We start from the raw sequence: 15,186 nt of genomic DNA on the forward strand, positions 1-15,186 counted from the left end.
GGATCCTAAACATATCATAGGTTAAACAAGATGCACATTTTAAGCCTGCCAGCAGCTTTTGCGTTGCCATTCAACCTATGCCTGTTTTTCTAGTTATGTGATACTTACTGTAATATCTCAGAACAAGCCAGCAGCAAGTAATTATTTTTCTTTAAAACACTTCAGGAAAGACAGCTTGGTCTAAAGTAGTCACTGTCTCAAAAGCAACCAACGGTTGCATCAACTTCAAGAATAGACCAGTCTCAAGCACTTCAGAAGTGTAACTACTTTTGGCAAGCATGGTGAGTTGACCTGGGCCAGCTGCCCCCCAGATAAACTGTTCAAGGACAAAATAGAAGCAAGGAAAGAGGCCAACAGCTATAAGTTTGTACACAGTTACCAGATAACTTCTGAAGCACACGATTAGTGCAAGCTGTCATTCATTTAATACAGCTGCTCTCCTATTTGGACGATATCCAATGCTGACAAACTCAGATATAGCATGACAGTGTCAAAGTGTCCCAGGCAAACACCTCAAAAGAGAGAAGCAAATGCCAGAGACATTTTCAAACAGCTTTGCAGAAATGACGCAGTAACTGGATGCTTCCACGAGCATCTTACTGAGATGCATCTGCATTTGGGAGTTAAAAATAAATACTTTAGTATCATTAAAATACACTGCCCCAAAATGAAGCAATGTATTTTCAAAGCAAGGTTTTAAGGAGAACTTCTAATTTTCAGCCTTAACTTCCAATCAAATTATTTGGAGGGATCAGACTAAATATTAAAACCTCACCCTTTCCCAGCATTATGTAGCCCCAGTATTTTAAGTTACAGCCTATTCTCAACGAGAACATCTAGTCAACTACAGAAGACTAAATACAGCACAAGCACTTTAAGAGGACAATAAATTAAGCAAGTCCATTCCTTTAAACAGCATGGTTAGACCTCACTGAAGTTCCTTGGTTTCCTCATACAAAGTTTCAGTTCCAGTCAAATACAATAGCTTAGATTAATACATTCAATGCAACAGTTTTCATCTGGTAGTTTGGTTTGGTAGATTGACTGTTGGGAAAAAGTACCCTTGGAGTGCCCCAGTTACAGAGGAAGCTTGGTCTGTCTTCAAGTAAAGAGAATGTCCTTTGGGCCTGTAGTTAGAGAAGACCCTCTGCTGAAAGACTAATAGGGCACTTAACAACTATGTCATTGATCTGTAACATTCCACTTGTCTTTGCCCTCTTTGAACTAAATAGCAGTTCAGCTGTTCAACACAGATACCAGGCAGCAATTCTTGATACAGCTGTACCACACCTACAAGCTTTAAGAACTTGGTTCAACCACACCTGAGCTTGATCAAATTAGCTTAACTATGAGAAAATTAACAGCTATTAACAGAATTAACAGAAAATTTCAATAGTCAATGCCAGATGAGTAACTATCAAACAGTTTTTAGTCCCAGAATAATTTCTTGCAAGATTAACCTTAGTTTTTCTTCACTAGAAGGCAGAATGATTGATACATGCCACAGCTGAATTTCTCCGGTTTATGGACAAGCACTAATTCTTTAAGCATTTAAGTCCTAAGTATCCCTGGATCTGGGTAGACCTCTGTCTGTAAAGACACTTCAGAAGAACTTGAAACAGACATGGGGAGAAATTAAATCAGAGGTGGAAAAGTGCACTTAAGCACTTAAACTGTGCACTCAGAAGTTCTGGAACATTTTACATCCAGTCTTTAAGTATGAACATAAAACAGACCTTACAAGAAAGCCTGTGGAATTTGTTTCAGGAAACCACTCCTAGAACTTCTTTAAACTGACTAGACACAAGAAGGTGAAGTTTTTCAGAAACAAACATCTTCCTTACTGCTTTGCACAAGCAAAAAGAACTAGACAGAATAATGCTGCAACTAGGATAATTTAAAAAAAAAAAGCTGGAGAAATAGCTTCTGCTTAAAAGATTTAACTGTTCTTTAGTCCCCAGCAACCAGACTTTCTGAAAGGTAGAGCCAACTTGCTACACACTACTGGGAAAAAAAAAAAAAACAGACTTTATACATGCTTCAGAAAGTTACATTTTTGTTTCTGTTCTCTGAAACTCACTGGAAAGATTCTCCTGCACAAAATTATGCAACTACAAGCTGGTGAAGTTCACATAGCTACTAGGTTTAGTAGCAGGCACCAGTGTAACCTGTTCCCAAGCAATTCCCTTATGTCCTCCAGTCTGCATATATACTTTGCTTGATGTTAACAAGTGGAGGATGGCCAGTTCTGTCAACAGGAGACCAGCCTTTGCGCTTAGGATACCTGGCATGATTCTTGACCAAGTTCAAGCCTGAACAAATCACTTAGGCATGTCTACAAGGTTCAGACGCTCATAGTCCAAATTGGAGAAAGAAACCAACTTCAATCCAAAAGCTTTTCATTAGTTTGAAGGAAGTAAACATAGAATAGAATCATAGAATCGTCTAGGTTGGAAGAGACCCTTGGGATCATCAAGTCCAACCATCTACCCTACTCTACAAAGTTCTCCCCTACACCATATTCCCCAACACCACATCTAAACATCTCTTAAACACATCCAGGGATGGTGACTCAACCACCTCCCTGGGCAGTCTATTCCAATGCCCGACCACTCTGTGAAAAATTCTTTCCTAATGTTCAGTCTAAATCTACCCTGTTGGAGCTTGAAGCCATTCCCTCTTGTTCGGTCATTAATTACCTGTGAGAAGAGACCAGCACAATGCAGCCACTCCCCACCTGTAAGCTCTACAGGTAGCACCGCTTCCTTTCAACATAACAATATTGAGAACATAAGTATACTAAACACCATGAAGTATCCTAGAAGAAGGGACAAGAGAAGTACTTACAACAAAGAAAACATTTACCTTACACTTCTTGCAACACTACCAAAATCTCATTTTCAGTGGAGATTTAAAATAGCAGTTTAAAACTGCTTCTACTTGGCTGCAAAGATTTACAGATGCAGTTATGTAGTTACCTGCAGAGCTTGAATTTTACGTGCCTCTTCTTGCTGAATAGTGTTGGCCATAGTCCCCTTCATCTCATCCAATATAGAGTACAGACCATCAAATTCTTCATCCAACTCGCTGATTGCATTAGAAGAGTTTACCTAAGAAGAGAATGGAAACTGCTGCAATTTGTATTGGAAACAACACAGACTAGTCTTTTAGACTGAAAGCCACATTGTTTGCCCAAACATGCTTTTGCCATGATCACTAGATACCTGTCATTGCTCCTCACCTTATCAAACAGGAAAAAACATTAGGAGTGATGGACACCTCCTAAGCAGACTTTACATCAGAACACTGAAGACTGAAATCCATGAAAATTCCATGATATTCTGACTTGCACAGAACACACTTGTCAGCTTTGTTCCATGCCAACAGGCCTTGATATTTCTCTCATAATTACATATTGATTGCCAGATGTTTTTAAGTAGGCAGTTATCCAGTTCCGTATAAAATGGTTTCATTTGATACTAAAAACTGCACTCAAGAAACCAGCTTAAAGATCTGCTAGATGACTTATTTCTGCAGTTAAATTGTCTCAGCTTTAACACAAAACAACCAACTTCGGGCTTTTGGACAGGCTAAAGGAACCTAAACCTCATCCTAGTGTAGTGCTCTAAAATTAGGTCCAACTTTTAAGTTAAGACCAACAAATTGCAACAATTGAAAAGAGAGAGTGCAAATAATTTTCTTTCAAGTATCAGGATGGTCTCAATTTTCAGTCTACCAAGCAGACTAGAAGTCTAAAAAAGATATACTACTTCCAATTCACAGGAGTTTGAGATCTTACATCAAAATTCAGATTCTCTCTTCCACACAAATCAAATCCCACAACAGCTTTTTGCATGAAAAACAAAACCACCATACCTTTCAACTAGAGACAGACGTAAAAAGTAAAACGTTTTTCTATCTGGTTCCAACATGAAGATATATTTAAAACTTGATTCTTATAGCCCATCCCTTACACACTACCCAAACAGTTTAAGATTGACAAAACTGTAAAGTTGCTCCCCCCTAAGATACAATCCATGAGCCTTAATATATATACCTGAACATTTTTTATTCGATGGTTCAGCATGTCAATGAAGTTGTGAATTTCACCATTTTTGTTCGCTAGATTAGAGACAATCCTTTGCAGAGTCTCCTAGAATTGTAAAAAGAAGTGAGATAAATTACAAAGTTCTTCTACAATTTTTTTTTTAACCATCACCATTTCAACATACATGGACATTCATCATACACATTTCAATTGTGGTAAATTCAACTCTTCTTCTGACATGACTGGGAAATACATTTTGTTAGGAAAGAGAAAGGGTATCAAAGGACTAAGAAGCATTCCACTAAAGATCTCCAGTTGTTAGTTTAAGAGAAATCAAGAATCTGTTTTATGATACACCAGTTTCACATGTTTTGCTACCCGTGTTACTGCAAATCCCAAATCATCTAAGACAGACTACCTACGGGCACCACACTCCACCATATACAGCTTCTCCAGATGAGAAGATAGTGCTTGCATAACCAAACAGAGAATCAATAAAGAAAAAAAAAAAAAGAGCTGGTAAAAGTTAACTCAGAGGAAAAATCAGCATTTTCTATTGCCACGAGAAACTAATGTTAAATAACTAAGCTGACATCTATATACAGATTAAATCTATAACAGTGATTTGTAAACTTATTCTACAAGTGGTAAAATATTTTGGCATTAATTTATATATTGCAATTAAAAGTGACCTCAAAGAGGAAAGTTTACTAGTAGCTCCCCAAGAAAATCAAGGTTATTTCTGTGGTGTACTACTCCAGCTATTAAAAAGCAGTAGATTTAGCTTACAAAACACATACTAACTGTTAAGCGCATCAAAATGCATTTTTAAATTAAATAAGACTACCAAGTCTAATTTTGTTGAGTAGTCAGTCACATATTCTAAGAATTTGACAAAAACACATCTACACTCAGTACTTAAAACTTATATAATTAAAGCTCAGAGCACATCAGCATATTTAAGTAAAAATAAAGGACAAGGTGAAGAGGTAACTAAGAATTTTCTGTTATGTGATTCAGGCTGGTTGATAATAAGTTCTAGAAACAAATCTGACTAAAATGCTAGTTTGGGCTTTTTAGAAAAAACTAGAACCTGTCTTAATTATAATTAAGACCTTATGAATCAGTTGGACTCAGACTTTCCAGGTGCTCAGCTTAACATTGTTAGTTGACAACATTAAGAAAAATTGAGGCACGGGGATCTAATAAGCACACCTTAAAAACAGCCAGACCACCAAAAAGATGTTGCAGAGGTCTGTCCCATAAGCAATTTCTTAATAACCATTTACTACTTAGATCACATTTGTTTGCAAAAAAGCAAGAAAAATATTTTATCTTTTCACAACATCCACAGCAAACCTCTACACTACGTTCCAAACAAGAAATCTCTCCACTAGTCCTAAAATGATATTGTAGAATGGTCTGAGTTGGAAAGGACCTTAAAGATCATCTACTTCTAATCCCCTGCCATGGGCAGGGACACCTTCCACTAGGCCAGGTTGGTCAAAGACCCATCCAACCTGGCCTTGAACACCTCCAAGGATGGGGCATCCACAACTTCTTTGGGCAACCTGTTCCAGTGTCTGACCACCGTCACGGTAAAAAATTTCTTCCTAATATCTAATCTAAATCCACCCTCTTTCAGTTTGAAGTCATTACCCCTTGTCCTATCACTACATGCCCTTGTAAAAAGTCTCTCTTCATCTTTCCTGTAGGCCCCCTTTAAGTACCAAAACACTGCTATAAGGTCTCCTCAGAGCCTTCTCTTCTCCAGGCTGAACAACCCCAGCTCTCTCAGCCTGTCTTCATAGGAGAGATGCTCCTGCCCTCTGATCATCTTTGTGGCCCACCTCCAGACCAACTCCAAGAGGTCCATGTCCTTCATATGTTGGGGGCCTCAGAGCTGGACGCAGTAACTGCTTCTTCTGACCCCTTCCTCAGCAGTTTTCAATGAGTCTGCAATGATGTATTTATTGGTACTCTAGCCCATTGCCTGTTTGCATAGCATCATGTTCACAAAGTTAAATCACTAGCAGAGGAAAGTGAAATTTTACTGGTTTTACCACAGGCATTGTGATGGTGTTATATAAAGATACAATGAATGAAACGAAATTTTACTGTTTTTACCACAAGTGTTGTGATGGTAAAGATACAATGAATGAGCTAGCAATGACTGAAATTAGGACTCTGAGGAAGAAAAACAAGACCAGATTGGCCAAGAGTATAGCAAGTCTTGATTGTTTTATTATAGAATCTTCTCATTGTCTGGTTAAAACTGAACATATTTAAAGACAATTTTGTTCACATCACAGTGTCAGATGAAACGCCATTGTCCAACCAGCTACTTCTGCATTCACTACTGACCACAGGCAATTGTTTTCACATGTCAGATATCTAAGGCTTAACTGCAGGCTCCTATAAACATAAATGTCAATTTGGATGAACAAGAAAACTCCCAATCCTCTTTCAGCTAGGATTTTAGGGCTTACTCCATTGCACCACATGGAAAAAAAAAATAGTCTTCTTGTACATAGTACTGAACAATGTTTTGGGGTTTTATAGCTAGATACGATTAAAGGAAAAGATCTACATGTGAAGAAAGCTTAGAAAACCTTTACACAGCCGAATACATGGCAGCATCTGGAAGATAGCTGTCAAACAAGGTTTTCCATTACATCTAAAGTTAAAGTCAACTGACCAAACAGGGATCAGTATGGATCTTTAAGTTACCAGTTTCTCCCCACAGAAACTCCAGCAGGTTTGATCAAACTCAAAGAAGGTTAGACACCTTCTACAAATGCAGATGTAAGAGACCTAAAAATATTCCTGAGCAGTAGATAGAACAGCCACCAGAACAGAAAGTCAGCTTTCAGGAATCACTAACATATAGTATTTTCTATTGTAATTTTCTAATGTCCCATATGTAATAAATAGATTTTCTTCCAAATATACCAAGACACATGACAAACTCAAAACACTGCACTGTTGACACTTCTACCTTTAACAGGAATTTCTGAAAAGTCATTACAATTACATGTTAAAAAAAAAAAGTGCTACAAAAAATTACCAAGGTGAGCAGCAGTCAAAGCCTACATTTTAAGTTACTTCATAAAAGAATTACAATAGCACCAAGCTCAGTAAAGCTTCTTGATATTTCTACACTGAAGGAAATTTAAATCTATTGCCCACTGATGGATGTAGCATTTGATAGAATCCTATTACAAATAGTTTTCTTTCAGTTCTCTCTCTGGCTTGCCTGTGTTAAGTGACATCAGTTTCAAATTAATTTTCAAAACATTATGACATGTTTATTTCAGAATTCATTTTTGCTGCTATCAGTGAGCTTCGTATTGCTCTTCACTTTTATGTCCTAGTCTTATTCTCTGAAACTAATACACTCTTTGCAGGAAAAAAAAAAAATGCATGGCATTCCTAAAGCAACAGTGTGGATGCATAAGGGATGAAGAACACAAAAGGATACGAAAGAGGATAGGAGGCCCTGCAACATGTGGTGGCTTGTAGTCTTGCCAGGAGCATAAAAGTAGACAATATACCCTTCTTTGAATAGCTAATAACTAACATCACACAGCACCTGTCAAAGCAGATGGGCACCTCATCAAGTAAACTTCGATAAATTAAACAATTACATCAGTTCTGTTTAAGCAGCAAGTTATCAACTTGCTCAAGATCATACTGCAGTCTTATGACATGACTGGATGCAGAACAGACTTTCTGAAGCAGACTTGGGCCAAGGACAAAATCCTGTATAACACTAACCTTCATGTACAGATCAAATTTCAAACAAGAGGACATACTTACTTAGCCTCCATTAATTTAGTCTTCTGGACTTTGAAGTCCACATATTGAAGTTGCCAGAGTTTGAAGGAGTACTTAAGACAATACAGGTGACAACATCAAATTAACAGACAAAGTATTGTAAAATACAAGATCAATTGCAGTTTTACTACTGTATTCTAAGCAGCACCGAAATTCAAATACGATCAATGATGCCACTCGGGAACATCCACCTAAAGCACCCACAACAGCTGCAGCCCTCGTTTACTCCTTCTCAGAGAGACTAATCTCACTCAAAGCAGGCAAATGCAGACAGACTCAAATTCACATACTATCCACCAGAAGCACATTTTGGCATTTCACATCTCACCTGCCAAAGCATAAACGAGTATGAAGTGGCAGTGCACGAACACTTAATTAACATAGCAAACATCTGTGATCTGTAAGTTTCAAGCCATTAGCAGCCCTAGTTATCCAGGCCCTACCCACAAACCAGTTCCCAAGCTAAAGAAAGCACAGCCTTCACACAGACAGTAACAGAAGCCCTTTTGGACTGCTAGACTGAAAGCCAAAAGGCTGAGTCAGAACTTTTTGCAGAGAGTATCACTTACAGAAAGGCCAGCGCTTGGCCAGGCACATCTTTGCTCCTCAGTGATTTCCCTGAGGGGCAGATGGCAAGTGAGGGAAGGAGGGAATTGTAGAGCAGCAGCCACAAGAAAAAAAAAAAAACAAAAACAAAAAAACTACAAAATGCTTTTATTAATCAGTTCCCTTCGACACAGGATTACATCAATGGGAAACAGAAGGGCCTATGTACGCACCATAATTACTTATGACAGGAATACACGATATGAAAGAGCTCTACTTCATTAAGATGCAGCAACTGCGGCGGTAACGCCAGCACCCGAAGCCAGCAGCCCTCGGAGAAGAGCCCCGCCACCCCGCTCCCGTGCCTCTCCGCAGGAGGAGGAGGCTCCCCTGAACTCTTACAGCAGCCCAGGGGGGCAGCGCAGCGGGTAACGGTTAACTTCCTCAGCCGCCGCCCCTCTCCCCAGGCAGCCGGGCCGAGCACCGGGATAACGTCGACACCCTGGGGAAACGCCCCGCCCCCCCTCCGCGGCGGCTTCCAGCGGCAGCCGCCCCGGCGCTCGTCGCAGCCCCGGCGCCTAAGCCCGGCGGCACAGCCAGCTGCGGCTGGGCAGGCCCGCCTTCCCCCCCCTACCCCGACGCGACGCGACCCGACCCACCCGGCCCGTCGCGGCCGCTCGCCAGCGACCCGCGGGGAGGCAGGCAGGCTCCGGTCCCCAGCACTCACTCTGTGCTGGTCCATGACGAGGGAGGGAGGGACCAGAGCCGGGACCGGCGGCAGCGCCCGGCCGCGGGGAAAAACGTCTCCGAGCTCCGCCGCCCTGCGGGGAGACCGCCCCCGGCCCCGCCCCGCCCCCGCGCCTCGGCGCATGCGCGTCGGGACGGCGGCCGCGCACTCTGCGCAAGCGCGTTTCACTTCGCCCCCTCTGCCCCCGTCCCCCCTCCGCGCACGCCGGCGGCACGTGCGCCTCGTCCCGCCTCCCCTCCCGGGAGGGGCCGCTGGGCATGCGCAGTCGTAGCTGACAGCCGAAGGTGGGACAGGCGGCGGATGGGGTGGTCCTGCTGCCGCAGGTTCGAATCCGGCACGGGGCGGCGGTGCCGGTCTGGGCCGGCGGGTGTCTGTGGCGGTCCCTTCGCCCGTGGGCCGGGAGACGAGGGCTGGAGCTCACACGCCGCGAGTGTCAGGCGTGCCACCACGCCCCGGGGCGGCAGGAGAGAGCAGGGTCTCACCTCCCCGAGGCCGGTGCCGAGCTTCGTGGGGGGGCAGGCACCCCAAAACCTTGGGTGGCCTCCAGGGAGGTCGCCGGGCCTCCCGCCACAGGCGATGGTGGGCAGCCGGGAGGCTGAGCGCTTACCCCGGGCATCGTTACGTGTGATCGCAACAACACAACAACTGTGAGAACATACGGTTTATGTTACCACGCTATATTGTGTAAATATACTCTAGGTTAGACGTCCTGTAAGGCAGCTTTGCTTTATCTCAGAGCTCACTAATGCGATTTTAACAATGAAAATTAATTGTTCCAATGCAATGTTGGAAAGAAACGGTAATTTCATAAGAATGACGTTTTACAGAGATTCGGACATAAACAGCCACTGGGCTGAAGTGTAGCCATATGGTTTTATAGCAGATTTGAGCGCTATGCTGATATTAAAAAGCAACGCTTTTCACACCAGGCACAGAGCAGTTTGAACTGCTTGAGTTTTGGCTGTGGTTTAAACGTTTATGGTGTCTTCCAGGTACCTGATGTCATATTTGTTCCAATTAACACCCACAGCCTGTGCTAGTAGTTTCCATTTGAAACCTTTGTTTGAAAGAAGAGGAACTAAAATCACATCTGGTCATTGCCACAGGTCAGGCTGACAAGAGGAAAGGAGTCTTACACCTGCAGGAAAGACACTTGCTGCTGGGACCAGGACATACCCGCTGGCTACCCATGGCAGAGGGTCTGGCACTACCTTGCACACCTGCTGATTTTGCTGGTCCTGAATAGAAAAACCCAAGAGACTTTGGCTTGAGGAGACCCCATAAATCTCTTGGAACAGTTTTGGACTGCTTGCAGCACAGGCTGTGGCTGCTGCTACAGAATTTGGCAGCCTGCAGCTGCTGGGGAACGTGGCTGGTGGTGGCAAACAGGAAAGTTGTAGGACTGAACGATAACTGGGACCGTGCCGTTGCAACCCATCTGGCCATCCTCCCTCCATATACATCCTTTCTGTTTCACACAAGACTGGCAGCAAGGGGTTTCAAAGTTGGGGAGTGGTTCCATCCTCTAAGTGATGATATCCTTTCAGAACAGGACTTACCTATCATATCTTCCTGAGGGTAAAAAATATGCTAAAGATTTTCAAGAAGACAGTTATGGCTCTTAAAATTAACTTTGTGCCTACATTTCTAAACACAACTTCTTAGGAAGACTGCAGACTTACCACATCCATAACTCCATGAATCAAAGCTAAGAGGCATAGATGCTGTTTTCCCCAAACAGTTTAGCAACAAAATACTAAAAGACAAAGGGAAATTTAATGTCTTGGCCTGGGAGAGAAGTTGGCAGCTAGTTCAGAAGTAGTGCCTGTGGTCAGACACCCAGTGTGCCAGTAATGCTGGCCTCAGGAAGGGGCACATTTGGCTCTGAAACCCTTTGCAGTGTGTTGGGGTGGGTGGTTAAATTGATGTCTAAAGTTGTTGGCCCACTTCTTAATTCCAGGTCTGGATTATGTGGAAAGATTCAACTACACATCTTCCTATATGCTTTCTCGTTTCAAAACCGCAAATGCAAGGGAAGGGTCACTATCAGGAAATAATTCCACAGGTTTATGGGTTTCTTCAGCACTCAACATAAATTGAGCAACAAAGTACCTACTAAGAAGATTTTCTCTAGAGTAGTTCATGTTCTTTTTTTCCGTGATGGGAGGTTTTTAAAAGAGGATGGACTTATGAGAAGAAATATTTCAGGTTATTAGAATTGGCCCTAAAGGAACGTGTAATGACATATTACTGCTATATGCACCAGGAAATCAGGGAACATGTCAGGAACATATGTGGATTCTTGGTAGCCCTTGGGAACACGGGTCCTGGACAAAAACCCTGGTAGGTAAGGGTGCCTGACAAGCAGATGGTTACTAAGATAACAAATGACCAGAAATGCTGCTGGCAGGATGCTAGAGAGGATAGAGAATATCTTCTAGGTTAAGGCTCTTAGCCTATTTTAGGCCAAAAAGAGATACCACAGGAAGAAGACTCAAAGGAAACAATGGCAAGAAGTTGGAGGAAGAAATACTTCAGCTCCTTAAAACAAGAGTGGACCAACTTGGGTAATCAATACAGAATTGATACAAGAATAATACAAATAGAGGTTGGATTTAATCTGTCTCCACATGAGATGGTAAATTAGACACATCTATTTATCAAATTTGTCTTTAAAACAGAGGTTAGAAATTTGAGAAAGGACTTTGCCCCAGAGCAACTTTCTTTTGGCACCAAACATACTGCCTCCTTACAGTTTAACACCTGAAGCATAAAGCAAGATTTAGCCTTACCTGGCCACCTCCTAGGAGCGCTTATTATCTTGAAACTCATGAGAATTACAATATTAATATTCGTTTCTTCCAGCTCCAAGTATAAGATTATGCCATTTTTGTATTTACTTCAAACAATAGCTGGACCGCAGTACTTATATTTATTTGCAGTGCCAGATATGTATCGTGTGAGGAAGCGGCAGCAGGTTGCATTTCTGTATGGAAGAAGGCTTGGAAGTACTTAAAACTGATACTAAAACTCTGAGAAACCAAACTTGCAAAATAATAAGGTAGGAAGACTGCCATGGGCGGCCTTTTAAACACAGTGTATTTGCTTTGTGCTGGCTTTGAGAAGGGCCGGACTCTGTGGTGACTGCTACAGTTGCTTATGTCCAATTTGGTGTGGCTCTGGTATCAGCTAACCCCTCTCCTTGTGCAGCTCAAAGACACCATGACCAGTTGTCTTGAAAAGGCCGCCTTTTTGTGTCTTAAAAAAACAAGGCAGCTCACTCCCACCATCGGTCTGGACCCCTTTGGTGCTTTTGAGGGTATGTGCATGGGCATGTAGCAAAGCAAGGGGCGAGTGCCAGAGGCTCCTCATCGATGCAGGCTTTTCTTGCTATGTCATTTTTTTTCTTTTTTTTTTTGCCTTTTTGAGCAGAAGGTCAGAAAACACCAGCACAACCAGTCAGTCAGAGGAAGATTGGTGGAGCGGCAGAGAAGCCTGAATTCCTTGGTGTATGGCACCTGGTCTGCCTGAACAATCTAAGAACAATAAAGACTTCCATGGCTTTCCTCCCAGCAAGCTACCTGGAAAACAGCAGGGCTGGATAGGAGAGTTTTTGTGGGCCACGCCCAGGTCTTTCTGGGAGTCACTGTGGATAGATAGGCTAAGAGATCATGACAATCTCCCCACTAACAATTTCGGAACTTTCTTTTTTTTTTTTTTTTTTTTGAAACAAAGAAAATACTAGCTGCAGTTAAAGACCTAAGAAATTTTCATTAAAATGCCCCTTTCTGTTCCCAAACTGGTAGAGGTGCACCTTTCTCAGAGTGTTTTGCTTCTTATCAAGAATGGAGGACAGTGGGCAGAGGAAAACAGGCTTTCCCACTGTTCTGTGAATCAGTTAGTCACTGCACTGAAAGAAACACAGTGAGGTTTTATTTGTGCGCATGCAGAGAAGGCTGTGGCTATGAAATGTGCTTTATTGTTTTGTATTGTATCAAATGTGTTTGTTGTGGCTCTGCAACCAAAGCATTAAAATGTACACACAAGCATTCCTTTGAGAGAAGAGCTGTGTGTTATATGTGTGTACTTAGTATAGCAGGGCTTTGATTTTTGATGGATTTTCTTAGTAGTTGCGGGAAAGTAGCGGAAGATCGGTGAGGAGAGTTGTAAATATGCTCAAGTGACTTTCAGCTGAGGTATTGGAAAACACATATATCACACTAATCATTGTTTAGTCTTGTGTGCTCAACAAGTAGAACGTCTGCACTTAGGTAACACAGGCCTGTGATGGATTCAGAGGCACCTTATCGAACACGCCTGAGATTCCTGCCCTGCTGTCAGAGAAGATCAAAACACAATGGAAAACCACGCCTGATTGAATCCCTGATATACAGGCAAGAACAGCAGGTTCAAACTCTCTGTCTTGCTAACAAGGACCCTCTTGTTATCAAGGACTCTCTCTCTCCATGGTGCCTGCGTCCCCCACTTCCATGCCTCTGCTCGGGTGCTGCTTCGGAGATCCCCCAGTCCACAGGGTATCGAGATTAAACTTGGGTTTTGCCTTTCATCTGTGGTTTTGTTGTTCCTGTGTCCTGCCTGTGTCAGCTCACTCAGCAGTCTTCCAATTAGAAACGGAGGAGAGTAAAATGTGTTCTGAGACTTGGACAGCTGATTTTCCTCCCCTGGAATACACATAAAAATCTACTGCATTGCTGGTTTTATACACACTAACGTATTCTTAAAAAAAAAAAATCCTAGAATTGAAAACAAACAAAAAAGAACTGAGACTTGAATTGCTCTTCACTTAATGATACTTTCATGCCAGTGTAAATGAGGTGTCGAATGAAGCTTTTAAAATAATATTTTCCTCATTTAAAGCACTATAAGTCAGTGGTGAATCTGCCTTTAGAGGCATTGAATTGCAAGGAGGGAGGAAAGAAGTTTGGTGTGATTGGTATAAAAAACATCATCATCACTTGGTACACAATGAATCAGGATAGGCAGGATGGAATCTTTTTCACCCCAGCTCCAACTTGACATCATAACTGTTACAGAAAAGCTTAGAGTCTGAATCTATTAAGGACACGTCCTACACCAGGTAGCAGGTGCCTTCCTCTTACTTGCTCCATGCAGCCTGGAGTTCAAGCCTTGGATATTTCTGAGGGATAGGGAAAATAATTAAAAAAAAAAAAGAAATGTGGCACGGACTATCTCCTTCATCAGCCACAGCACTTGGATTCAGAGGTTTTGCTGTTTGCCTGTGTAGAAACCTGACTTCTGTGAGCACAGTTAGCTGGGAAGGTGATGGATGCACAACAGGCTCCCCAGCAGGCGGTCCTGTAGCTCAAGGAGGGGAGTATTGCAGGCCTGCCATTGGACCACAACCTCTTCCAGAAGACCTAAACATCCTGCTCTATGCAGATTAATTTTGTGGTTTTGGTGAAAGGGCCAGTACGAGCTCCACATGTTCTTACAAAGGTTATCTGCACATGCCCCAAAACCTGCCCCAAAAAATGTCTGAAGACACAACAGAAAATCATACCTAAGCTAATCACTTAGACACCTTGTGTTCTTCTCCACACTACCTTTTACTGTTAAATTCCACATTCATTTTATGTCCCACTTCTTATTCTCATATCCGTAAGTTTGATACTCTTGGTATTGCTACTGTGGGTGACCTTCCCACCTATACCACATACCATTGTGCACCCGTATTCTCGGAATCACGGAATCACGGAGTTTCAGAGTTGGAAGGGACCTCTAGAGATCATCTAGCCCAACTCCCCTGCTAAAGCAGGATTGCCTAGAGCACATTACTCAGGACTGCATCCAGGCGGGTCTTGAAAATCTCCAGGGAAGGGGACTCCACAACCTCCCTGGGCAGCCTGTGCCAGTGCTCTGTCACCCTCACCGTAAAGAAGTGTTTCCATGTATTTGAACGGAACTTCCTGTGTTCTAACTTGTGCCCGTTGCCCCTCATCCTGTCACTGGGAACCATTGAAAAGAG

General features: G+C 42.5%; 1 protein-coding gene across 1 annotated transcript in view; it reads right to left on the reverse strand.

Moving 5' to 3' along the window:
- FSD1L (fibronectin type III and SPRY domain containing 1 like) overlaps positions 1-9,241 on the reverse strand; it is a 31,862-nt gene extending 22,621 nt beyond the window's left edge. Inside the window, exons 1-3 of the mRNA XM_082498076.1 lie at positions 9,159-9,241; positions 4,058-4,153; positions 2,979-3,110 (exon numbers count right to left, since the gene is read on the reverse strand). Of these exons, the coding sequence (XP_082354202.1) occupies positions 2,979-3,110; positions 4,058-4,153; positions 9,159-9,173 (243 nt within the window). The 5' untranslated portion in view covers positions 9,174-9,241. The remainder of the gene's footprint in view (positions 1-2,978; positions 3,111-4,057; positions 4,154-9,158) is intronic.
- Positions 9,242-15,186: the final 5,945 nt, after the last annotated feature.

Source organism: Vanellus vanellus, assembly GCF_965231255.1.
Source record: "Vanellus vanellus genome assembly, chromosome: Z".
Lineage (NCBI taxonomy): Eukaryota > Metazoa > Chordata > Aves > Charadriiformes > Charadriidae > Vanellus > Vanellus vanellus.